The 12565-nt window shown below is 42.4% G+C and overlaps 1 protein-coding gene across 6 annotated transcripts in view; it reads left to right on the forward strand.

Annotated features, from left to right (window-relative positions):
• TBC1D23 (TBC1 domain family member 23) overlaps window positions 1-12565 on the forward strand; it is a 714314-nt gene that overhangs the window by 271119 nt on the left and 430630 nt on the right. For all 6 annotated transcript variants that reach the window (XM_086934466.1, XM_086934463.1, XM_086934462.1 and 3 more), the window contains exon 10: window positions 11974-12066. In XM_086934466.1, coding sequence (XP_086790592.1) covers window positions 11974-12066 — 93 coding nt within the window. The remainder of the gene's footprint in view (window positions 1-11973; window positions 12067-12565) is intronic.

A 12565-nucleotide genomic window follows, 5' to 3' on the forward strand; every position in this document is an offset into this window, starting at 1 on the left:
ATTGTTCATAAATGTAAGTATGGGAGGGAGCCCACGACTAGCTAGGCAACCATCGGTCAGCCTTCAGGCACTCCTAACCCTGGCAGGCGGTCCGCACTCCACACTCAGTTTAGGGTCAGCTGAGAGCCCCCACTTTCCAGGCCATAGACCTCCCTCCATCAAACCAAATTTTCTCATATTTCTTAGAGCAGCTCCTGAAAGCGTACACCACCTTTTCCGCTGCCATGTAAGTGTCCATTTCTGCAGTCAATTGTCCCTTGGTAGGGGCCTCTCCTACCCCCCACACCTGTGCCAAGTCCCTCTTAGGCACCCCTAGGCCCAGCAAGGAAAGTAATAACTCCCTGGAGGGCACAACTATATCTCTCCTGTACTTCCAAAAGCCCAAATTGGGGATTATGTGGACCCTCTTCCTCTAGTCTGGCCTCTGGCTCCATCAGTATTGTCAACCAGTGTTTCGGTATATCAGAGCATTCCCATATTGTATGGTAGAAGGACCCCACACACGGTCTACGTCACTTTACTCTGCATCACTCTACGCCACTGTACTGTACCCCACTCTAATCTACTCTGGACCACTGCTTGCCATGCAGCTGCACTCTGCCTCTCTATTTTATGCCACTGCACTCTGCCATTCTGCGCGACACCTCTGTAGTCTACCCTGCACCACTCCACTCTGTCACCACATTCTTCTCTGAAACGTCTACTCTACGCCACTCTACTTCACCCTGCCTCACTCGACCCTGCGCCACTCCACTCCACTCCACTCTAGTGCAATCTATGCTGCGCTACTCTGCACGACTCTACACCACTCTACTTTACACCCTTGCACTCTACGCCACTGTACTCTACGCCAATGCACTGTACACCACTTTACTCAAAACCATTGTACTCTATGCCATTGCAATCTGTGACAGTCTACTCTGCACCACTGTTCTCTATGCCACAACACTCTATGATGCTCTGCACAACTCTCTACGCCACATGCCACTTTACTCTATTCTGCAACACACTACTCCACTCTACTTTACTACACCAATCCACTTTATTCCACTCCACTCTGCAACGCTCTACTCCACTCTATGCCATTGTACTGCTCCCACTCTGTGCCGCTGCACGACAATCTGCTCTATAACACTCTACTCTATACATTATCCTCTAAGCCACTCCATTCTGCTCTATGCCACTCCACTCTATGCCACTTCACTGTGCTCTTTCCCACTCCACGATACTCTATGCCACTCAAATCTGCAACACTCTACTCTACGACACTCTACTCCACTCCCTTGTACTTTACAATACTCTACTCCCTTCACTCCAGTCCACAACACTCTATGCCACTCAACTCTATGCCACTTCATGACATTCCTCCCTACCCTATATCACAACACTCCACTGTACGACAGTCCATAAGGCTCTACTTTACAACACTCCATAAAAATCTTCTGTTCTCCATGACACTCCACTTTACAACACTTCATGATATTCTGTTTTATGACACTCCACTCTACTCCTCAACACTCTACTTTACAATACTCCACTCTACAATACTCCACTTTACGATGTTCAGCTCCACTTTTCTCCATGACTCTAATTTATGACACTCCACTCCAAGGCTCTCTATTTTAAGACATTCCACAACACTCCATAACACTCCACTCTATAACACTCCAGTTTACGACAATCCACTCTACTCCAATACTTCACTTTACAATTCTCCATGCCACTCCATAGCACTCTACTCCTGTCTCGCTTTGCCCTCCCAAAATACCACTCCCACACGATGGCTCAAACACGACGAAGCAGGAGACATATAACACAACAACTCATAGAAAGGGGTTTCACTTTATAAAATGAAATAAAGCAAATAATAATGGATTTCCTGAAAGAAATCAGAAAGATATATACACTAAATACATCAAATGATTACTTTGGATGTGCACTCTGACTCATTCACACATCAGAAAGAAAACACCTCAACTGATTATAGCCACTGGCCACACATCACAATGGCACTAATTAAAAACCAAACACTTCTCCTGGTGCTAATCTATCCTGACACACTCCAGACTTGGGTACTTACAGTCAAAGCCATGAGGCTCAGCGACCAGATGCCTGCACTGAAGATGTGTCCATTGTTCATGCTCAATCAATCCCAGTTTCTAATTCAACAACCCCCAGCTTTATTGTCTGAAAACACACTAGAAGGTTCGAGAGTCTTTCCTTCCGTGCCAAGGAAACTTGCTGGAATCGGCCACCTTCCATGCAAGCATATCAGGGCAAAAGGAGTTCCCACGTTCCCTCTGCATTCTCACATGTTCCAACCTTTATCTTAATGAATCTTACGAAAGCCTTCGAGGGTACGTTCAACAACCTCTTTTCCAAAAACAAAACAAAGCAACCTTGAACGTGATTAACCCAAACAACTTGAGCACTCTGTAGGCCTGCCTTTGCGCACAAAAAAGCTCGAGCAAGACAGTCAGAATTCAGGATGACATGAGGCCATGTCAAAGCCAATAGAAAAAACTTCATAATACTTCCCAATGTACATTTGTGCACCACGGGCTATAACAACATATACTTCATCTCTCAGTGTACAACACAATGCACATTTGTGCGCCACTGCTCATAACACTGCACTTAGAGACCAAAATGTATATTCCACACCTTTTTCTCTCTCTCATGCTTTCAAATGCACATCCCACACGTTCTGTTCTTGGCAAGCTGTTCTACTCTGTGACCCACTTTAAAACTGAGAGAAGAAATCTTCAAAAGAAACGAGGCATATGCAGGACGTACATTCAGGCTAGGATAAAATGAAACACCAAAGTCAATTAAAAAGATGGTAGTCAAATGTCATCACGTGGTGTCAAACCAAAAGAGTGCCTCCAGCACTACAACTCCACAACACTCCACTTTACTACATACCACTCCATTGACACTCCACTCTGCTCCACTAACTCTCCATTACTCGGCTCCACTGTACTCCATGACTCCACTTTACAACACTCCACTCCAAGGTACTCTGCTTTACGACACTCCACAACACTCCAGTCTAAACCATGACACTCCACTCTGTTCCATGACTGTCCACTTCACGACACTGCATAACACCCCACTCTACTCCATGAAACACTACTCCATGACACACGGCACTCCGCTCCACACTACTCCTTAACATTGTAGTCCAGGAAACTCCACTTTATGACACTCCACGACACTCACCTTTACGACACACCAATCCACTGAACTTCATGATACCCTGCTTTACGACTCTCCACTCGCTCTACTCCAGAACACTAAACTTTGACACTACAGCACACTCAACTGTGCGTCACTTCACTCAACACCACTCCACACCGCTTTACTCTACAATACTTCATGCTACTCCACAACACTACACTTTACCACTCTCCACTCCATTCTGTCATGTGTCCCAGTTAGGCCTAGAGGGAAACACTTCAATTTGACATGAACACAGTTTTTTTCCTAAAGTTGCCTTCACTTTCACACAATGGCCTTTGACACACATTAGCATTCGTGACAGTCTGAACTCGTTTTCCTGGTAAACTCCTGGTAAACTACAGAAACTACTTAGCAAGAGCATTATCTTTCCACCTTGGCACCATGTACAAGGCTTATACGTGCAAATGTGCTTATTATTTTTGTTTACATGGAGACACAGCTATCTAGAACACACAAACAATGGCAGCCTGCAAGAGATTTCGGCCCAAGGCCTTTGTTGTAAACACCGGTATGCGAAGGAGGCACTACAGGTCCAGAGCAGGCCCTACCCAGAAAAGCTGGTCAACCCCTTGCCTCTTCACAACCTTGGAGCATAATACTGCTTAAACTAGCGTGTTTTGAGAAGGGAATCCTCCTCTCACACATAGATAAACACTTTAGGGCGTGTATACACATAGTCTGAATTACACACCCACTAGTTAATTCACATACACTTGTTTTATTTAGTCCTGAAGAAAGCCAGCATATTCATAAGGCACTGGCTGAAACATGTTGACTCACCAATGGATGTGGGAGGTCGTAACTCGCCTCTAACATCCAACAGCCTTATTTTTAACCGCTGACGGTGGCCCAGGTATTAAAGTCTAATTCACCTTCGGGTACTGGGACCCCCGCCAAGCCGTTTTAACATCACATTCAGAACACTCTTCACCGCACACTCAGCGACATACCTGCTCCGCTGTAACCAGGCGTCGAAGCACACCCGGGACACGCTAGGTGTCACTGGGTGGTCCCGATGATGAAGCATGCCACCAACTAGGTTGGTGGGTGAGTGCTTCATGAGCACACCAACCAGGTGCTCCTATCCCATGACAAAACATACCTGAGTCCTTAAACTTTTTGTTAAACTCATAATGCATAAGCTAGTCTCTTTTTGATTAACTATATTTTGTTGTAAATAAACATCTGTTTCCAGGTGTTGACAGAGGAATACCTCTGCTGTCTTTGCGAGGTCTCTACACGCTGATGCTTCGGCCCAGCAATTTGCTCATATCTCCGCAAGGGGTGTCCAGCTCATGACCAAGATGGGGTCCTACATTCATTCCCATCAGGTAATGGGTTTGGAACATCCAGTACGGGGATTCTTCGCAGCACACACATAAACCCTAGAGGCTTTGGTTAGGGAACGCATTGTGGGAGTACGTAAGATTGTTATATTGTTTATATGCCTGCATATATACATTGTCTCAGTACAATGGTGGAACTTTTTTTTTTGTTCACTGACAGGAAACTTCTAATAACTTTCATCTGCTTCTGTCTATTGATCATCGCAGCACATATATTTTATACAAGAATCACATTGACTCAATAAACATTGAAAACGTCCCTCTTTGTATTCCTTGTATCTTTGTCTGAGCAACCAAGAACATGGGTAACTGAGCAGAAAGGGTTCTAGATCAGTTACCACGATTCCTGAGGGATCAGGGTTGCCATGTTCAGTAGCTTTCGGAACCTTTTGCTACCTGTCTAGGTTTAGGGGGGGACTATGATGGCACTGTGAGCCAGCTGGTCTATAGGACAGCATTTCCTGAGGGGGTGCTCGGAATCATTCTGGCACCTTCCCAATGATTATGCTGACCACAAACGTGCAGTTCCTACTGTAGAATGGAAACTACACAACAATGCCACTCTCCTTTATGGCACTAACTTTTAGCATTAGGCTTAATCATCGGACTTTAACATAAATGTAATTCAACCAAAATTTAACAGGAAGGGTATCCAAAATCCTCTATTTCTTTTAGAACGGTCTAACATATCAAGCTTAGCCATGTACCTCATGGCTAAAATCCAATCCATTAAAGTAGGACTAAATGGTGAGACCCATAGTTTACATATCTCTCGACGTGCTAGCAACATGGCATAAAAAATAAGTCTAACATTATTATTCAAAAGTCTGTTTTGTAAATCATATCTCCCCGTAATAATTAATTCAGGGCTTACCTCAATGCATTGGTTCAGAGATTTGGAGAGAGAATTACTTACGTCAATCCAGAATTGCTTGATATTTGGGCAAGACACAAACATGTGTAAGTCATCAACATTTGGAGCTTTACATTTTGGACATCCGACAATCCCTCCATCTTTAAATTTAGAAAGTCTATACGGAGACCAATATGCCCTGTGAATGGTAAATAAAAGGTTTCACCTTAGGTTTGCAGGTTTAACAATTCTATATAGCATGCACATAGTTACTTGCCATTGGTCTTCTGTCGCGATCCTTGGCAAGCTATCCTTCCACAGGGTCTCTGGCAGGTCGAATGGTCCATCCTCCATTTCTAGTATTTGCCAATACCAGAAAGCTACTTCCTTCTTAAAGGTCCCTGTCTCTAATTTTAACTCGAAGTCATTTTCCGTTCCGATCTCTGATTCCAAATGATTTGCCCAGCTTTGGATCTGTAGGTATTTGTATTTTGAGAAAACTGGACCCCACATTTGCTGGCAAAAACCCCAAGAAATTAAATTGCCATCTTGAAACAAATCTTTCCACCTTTGCAAAGCAGGTTCCTTTTTCAGATGTAGTGCTAGCGCGTCTTTTGTCCAGGAAGGAGCTCCAGGAGACTCCCATATTGGAGCCATATAGCTAAAATAGGGCAGTTTAGATATTTTCCTGATTTTATGCCATATCTCGGCCAAATCTCTCAAAGTCTTAAGCCTCACCTTTTTAAAAAATTTAGGGTCTGCAAACTTATACAAAAAACCAAACTCATGATATCCCGACCTTTTCAGCATTATTCCAAATAATCCGCCAATCTGAGAACTAAGAAGGGTACCCAACAGCATCCTGCAGTTTTTTTAACAAAAAGCCCATGCATAAATTTGTATATCTGGAGCCGCCAACCCTCCTTTATTTACTCTCCTCCTTATTTTCTTCCATGAGATTCGAGAGGCCTTTGACGCCCAAATGAATGATGTTATCATACTCTGTAACTTAACCAGCCATTCCTTTTTAAAACCCAACGGAATAGTCTCAAACAAGAAAGTAATTTTAGGTACAATCACCATTTTTACAAGATTAGATCGTCCGTATATTGAAAGGGGTAAATTCATCCAGCCTTTTAGTGTGTCACCAACTTCTTTTTTCACTCTATCAAAGTTAGTTTTTGCCAAACCTTCAATTTTTTGCGGAATCCTAACCCCAAGATATCTCATTACTGCTGTGGTTTTTACACCTCCCGTATTAAGATTCCAAGTCATTATTTCAGTTTTATCTTGATTTAACTGATAACCGGAGATCTTGCCAAAATCCTTTGTTGTCTTAACTAGATTTTCCAAAGAGCCAACTAAATTAGAAGAATAAACAATAATATCATCTGCATATAGTCCAAGTTTCTTTGACCAGTCCATCACAACAAAGGGGGTATCTCTTCTGAAGCTCTAATTTTACATGCAAGAGGCTCTATGTATAAATTAAAAAGCAAGGGTGATAAGGGGCATCCTTGTCGGGTACCCCACATTACTCTAATAGGAAGTGTTAGAGTTCCGTTTACCAATACTCGGGATGTCGGTGCACAATACAAAGAAAAAATAGACTGCGTGAATTTGTCTCCTAGGTTAAGATAATGCAGGAGTGCTTTTAGGTATACGAAATTAACTCGATCAAAGGCCTTGGCAGCGTCTAACGCGATCACTGCCAAGGGGTATTCATAATTGGAAGCTAAGTCTATCATACCTATCAAAGAGTAAGTAAGTTCTTTTAGGTATCTCATCTTAATAAAACCCCTTTGATCTTCATGAATCAGTTTATGAATGATTTTACCGAGTCTGTCAGCTAGGATTTTAGAGAATAATTTCTAGTCACAATTTAAGAGTGAGATAGGCCTATAAGCATCCAAACTCTTTGGAGATTTCCCTGGTTTAAGTATTAAGACAATAGTTGCCTCATTCCATGAGCTTGGAATTGTTACTTCCCCTCTAAAAAATTTATTATACAGATGACATAGTGTAGGGACCATTGTATTTCCTAAAGCTTTGTATACTTCTGCTGGGAGGCCGTCTGGCCCAGGGGCTTTCCCCCTTTTACTTTCCTTAATCACTTTCATCACCTCTTCTTGAGTAATTTCCTTATTTAGCTCCAACATATCCTTCGCTGCAAGTGGTTTTATTAGGGGTAACCAGCTCTCAATTTCTACCTTATTTGGACAAAGGTCCTCTGTATAGACATTCACAAAATAATCATGAAACGCTTCTACAATTTGTTTCCTTTCTGTTATGACTTGAACTGTGCCCAATTTCTTAATCTCTTTAATTTGATTCCGTATAGCGTCCTTCTTGGCTTTCCACGCTAATAACTTGCCACATCCCTCTCCATATGAAAAGTTTGCCAACTGGCTGGCTTCCCATCTTTCTTTAACTCTTTGAGTAAGTACTGCTGTAAGTTGAACCTTTAAATCTAAGAGCTTTTTCTTCCATGAACCCTCTGAAATGATACCGCCCTGGGGAATTCGACTAGTTTCACAATTTCAAATCTTTTTTTCTAAATTCGAAACTAGGCTGTAATACAGTCTTCGCTTTTTTGCACCCTGAGCTCCCATTCTCCCTCTCATGAACGCTTTGCAAGTTTCCCAAACTATATCCTCCTTAGCTGAACCCACATTTACGTCTAGAAAAACTTGTATCTCCTCTTTAAGAGTTTCTAAAACTTCTTCGTCAGCTAAAATTGTACGATCTAGTCTCCAAACAGGACTCATTTCTTCTAATTCTAAACTTAAGTTTAAACTCACTGCAGAGTGATCTGATAAATGTGCCCCTATGTGTTCTACACTTGTAACTCGCTCTTTCAACCTAGTGTCTACCAGAAAAAAATCTATCCGTGAATTATGCTTATATTTTTTATTATAGAAAGTAAATCCTAACTGCTGTGCTGCTTTAAATCTCCAAATATCACAAAGCCCTTGCTGGACCATAACTGACTTTACCTTAGCAGTCATTTTACTATTTACTATTGCCCTAACATTGCCAGTTCTATCCAACTTGCCATCTAATACTGTATTGAAGTCTCCTGCCATGATAATTTTACCTGAAAACTCCAGCAACTCCAATTCAATTTTTTCTAAAATTGTGGGATCGTCCACATTCGGGCCATAATAACCGACTATTACGAGCACTTCACCCGCCAGTCGTAACTTACAAATCACCCATCTTCCTCTACTGTCTACTGAATTATTTTCAACTACTATATCCGCTCCTTTTCTAATCAAAATAGCCACCCCTTTTGTAACCAAATCTTGAGATGTAAAAATAGCATTTGCAATCCACTTTTGAGTACTAAATATCTCCTTACTTTCCTTTTGTGTTAAATGTGTCTCTTGCAAGATGATCACCTGAGCTGGTGAATCTTCTAAATATTTCAAAATTAGTAATCTCCTTGATTTAACCCGGAGACCATTCACATTCCATGTAAGGAACCTTAGCTCCTTATTAGTAATCCTGCTCATCATACATTGCCCAAATTTCCCTTCTAATTATGTGACAGTAAGGCAGCTCATGAGGAATATTTTTTTTTATTTTCTCCCTTGACCCTCTCCCTCCCCTCCCCTCACAACCATTTCCCTCCCCGGAAAACCCAACCATAACTCCCATGGCCTAGGCCAGTGGATGTCACAGTGGTGATGTCTCTTGCTACTATTTTATGTATACACGGTCAGTATTCTACTTCTATCCATCGTGAGTGACATCCAGAAAGGCGTCTACCTCTTCAACTGTACGAAATGTATACATCTTATTGTGCCACATTACTTTTAAAAAAGCAGGAAATTTTAGCTGGGCCGTGGCTCCTATCTCTCTTAAGGGTATCAATCGTTTTCCCAATTCCCATTGCCTATTTGCTGTGGCTGGAGACAAATCCGACCTAATGTCTACTGTTATTCCGTCTATCATTATCGACTTTTTCTTAAGAGCAAGTGACAGAATTTTTTCTTTTAGCGAATATGTCGCAAAATTAATCAGAATTTTTCTTGGCTTAGCACGATCTGGGTTCAACCTAAAGGGATCGCGATGTACTGGTTGAATATCTCGGGTCAACATTTCCTCAGTTTCAACTAATGATAATTCCTTCTTCAATAGCTGCACTACAAAGCTCTTTATATCCGCACCCTCCTTTCCTTCTGGAAGTTTAAGAATTTTTAAGTTGTTGCGCCTTTGCATGTTTTCCAACCTTTCTACTCTTTCATCCAATTCTCTGTCTCTAGAGTATAGCTTCTCTATCTCTTTGCGATTATCCAGAACTCTTCCCTGTACAACTTTCATCTCTGATTCCATCTCTCCTGTACGTATAGTTAATTTGTCAATCTTATCTTCTAACAATGTACATGTGGCGCTTATGCGCTCCTGATTCCTTTTGGAGGCTTCAAATCCTAGATGAATGTCTTGTTCCAATTTCCTTAACAACTCCATAACAGACACATCTGTTGTTGCAAATCTCTCTTGCTGTCGTGAACCAGATTCTTCTGAGGAAATCAGCGTTTTTCCACTAATCATAATATCATCTTGCCTTGTGAATATATCCTCTCTCGCATTATCTTCCAGCTCAGCAGAGACAACAGTTAAACTTTCAGCTAATGAGTCTGGTGAAGTGGATTGAAATCTCTGCTCAATGGATGCCTCCGCGTCCACACTAATAACTTCCCCCTTATCTGCCTACATCTCTGTTACAAGAACCTGGAAGGGGTTTGGTGTTAAGAGGGTTGACCAGTCCTGTTCCTGCTCCCGTTCCTTTTCTATAGAATGATCAGCTGACTCATCCAATTAGACCCACTTGCCAACCTTAGGTTGAGATTGAGAGATAGAATCAGGCTTCAGCACCAGGACTTTTGGGACTGGCTTGAAATATGAATTAAGCAAAGGGGTTATTGGGGGCTTGAGACCAGCTTTTTCTTTTTTCTGTCTCTTTTTTCTCTCTTTCCTCGATGGGGAGTCCTTAGCTTTGTAAGAAGCGGGCTTAGAAGTAGCCTCTTCTTTTGACGCACCCTTTTTAGCACCCTTCTTAAACTCTAACGGATAAGAAATCAAGTCCCCTTGAGTTTTATCAACTTTGTTTAAACCCACCAAACCTCCCTGTCCCTCCAGTCTGTTACTCCTCAATTGGTATCTTGTTTTGCCCCCCTCTTCCAGCCCTTTGCTTGCTTGCTCAGTATCAGTGTTCCGACCAACCTCCTTAACTCGCTGCTCGGCTTCCTCGCCAGCTTCACTCCCCAGCAAAAAAGCGGGGGGGGGGGGGGGGTGTTCGTTAGGGCTTCCACTCCTCGTCCTCTGCCTCCGCTTGTTGGCGTTCCAATTTTCGCCAGCACTCGGCATCCCCTGCTGACTCCTTGCGCCGCTCTCTCCCAGCTCCCTGCCGGCAAATGACGCGACTCCGCCCCCTCACTCTCGGCGGCTTGCAGAGCCGAGTTCTCCGCCATCCGCTGCGAGTCTCCAAACACCGGCCGACGAACGGCCTCCAGGATCGCTCGATAACTCGTTTTGGGAGCTCAACAATCCCTGCTTGCACCAAAGTATGTGCGCCCTCCAGAATTACTGACAACTGACCGCAAGTCTCACTTCGACACCACCACTGCTCCGGACATCCGCGACCCGCTACCTAGCCGGCCGCCATGTTTTCCCACTCGGTGAGCCAGCTGGTCTATAGGACAGCATTTCCTGAGGGGGTGCTCGGAATCATTCTGGCACCTTCCCAATGATTATGCTGACCACAAACGTGCAGTTCCTACTGTAGAATGGAAACTACACAACAATGCCACTCTCCTTTATGACACTAACTTGTAGCATTGCCGAACAGCAGCCACGCTGGTATACAACATTGCTAAAACATATTGGCAAAGCCAATAGCTCTTGCATAGACAATACCTATTAGCTTTGCCAATGCTTGTTTATATTGAGGCTACTATTTAAGTATTCCTCATTTCACAGGTACATCAGTAATTTTCATGATTTCAGTCCTCCTATACATATGTTTGTTTCAACTTTTGCTTGGGGAAAATGTCATTGTCCTGTGTTGTACTACCTTTTCCTTGAGCAGATGTTCGTTATTTGCATTTAAGCCATCACATTTTTTTTACAGCAATTGCTTGATATACAGTTGCTTTCGTCGAGCAGATGTTAAAAGCAGCAGCTTAGTGTGAGCTATTATTGGCACAAAACATCAGCTGCCTCAAATAAAGTTGAGAAACTTTGAATTGTTCTTTTGTTCATTTTACATGCTTGCAAACTTTGCGTGCTACGTAGCTATCCCGCTAGGTCATGAGGGCATTCAAGTAATTCTCTCCTTTAACTTGGTATGCTTGTATCCATTTATTAAACTACTTTTTAGAGACGAAAAAGATAGTAAGGCAAAATGAGTTGACTGGATCATAATTCTAATAAATAGACCATGCGCATTTTCTTGGATATTTAAAACGTATATCTGTGTGCCAGTAAATTTATGGCAAAACTGTAAAGTGTCTTTATTTCTTGCAGGAGGGTGTAAGGTTTTTTGTGGTTGACTGCCGCCCTGCAGAACAATACAACTCTGGACACCTGTCAACGGCATTTCACTTGGATTCAGACTTGGTTAGTATACAACCGATCAAAAGCAGTATACTTTTTTTAATGTTGAAAGCCCTCAATAACAGTTCATCAGCAACTGCAAGCCACTGCAGCTAAAGATTTGCTAATTCTCCTGGTAACAGTCAAACATATTATATTTAATGTGTTAAAGATTCAGGTTAGTTTACGGAGCATTCGATATAGAAACTCTTTGTGAAATCTAGTACTGGTATAAGCATGCTCTGTAGTGCAATAGAGAAGGCTCACCTACACGCTGCCTCTGCACATTAAAAACAGACTGTGCCTTCAATTTATATAACGTTATCAAGGAGATATAAATATTGCATCCAGAGGAATTTCAGAAGCATCTTAACCAATGTTCAGAAGCCCTTGGTGAAACATTAAAAGCAAAGCCAGTTATAGGGCGGTGATATAGTGTACATCTTCTGTAACTGCACTTACACACAGTTCTGTTTGGATTTTGCATCATCACAAGTTGACGTCTGTGGCAGGAATAGTTATC

Source organism: Lissotriton vulgaris, chromosome 8 (assembly GCF_964263255.1).
Source record: "Lissotriton vulgaris chromosome 8, aLisVul1.2, whole genome shotgun sequence".
NCBI lineage: Eukaryota > Metazoa > Chordata > Amphibia > Caudata > Salamandridae > Lissotriton > Lissotriton vulgaris.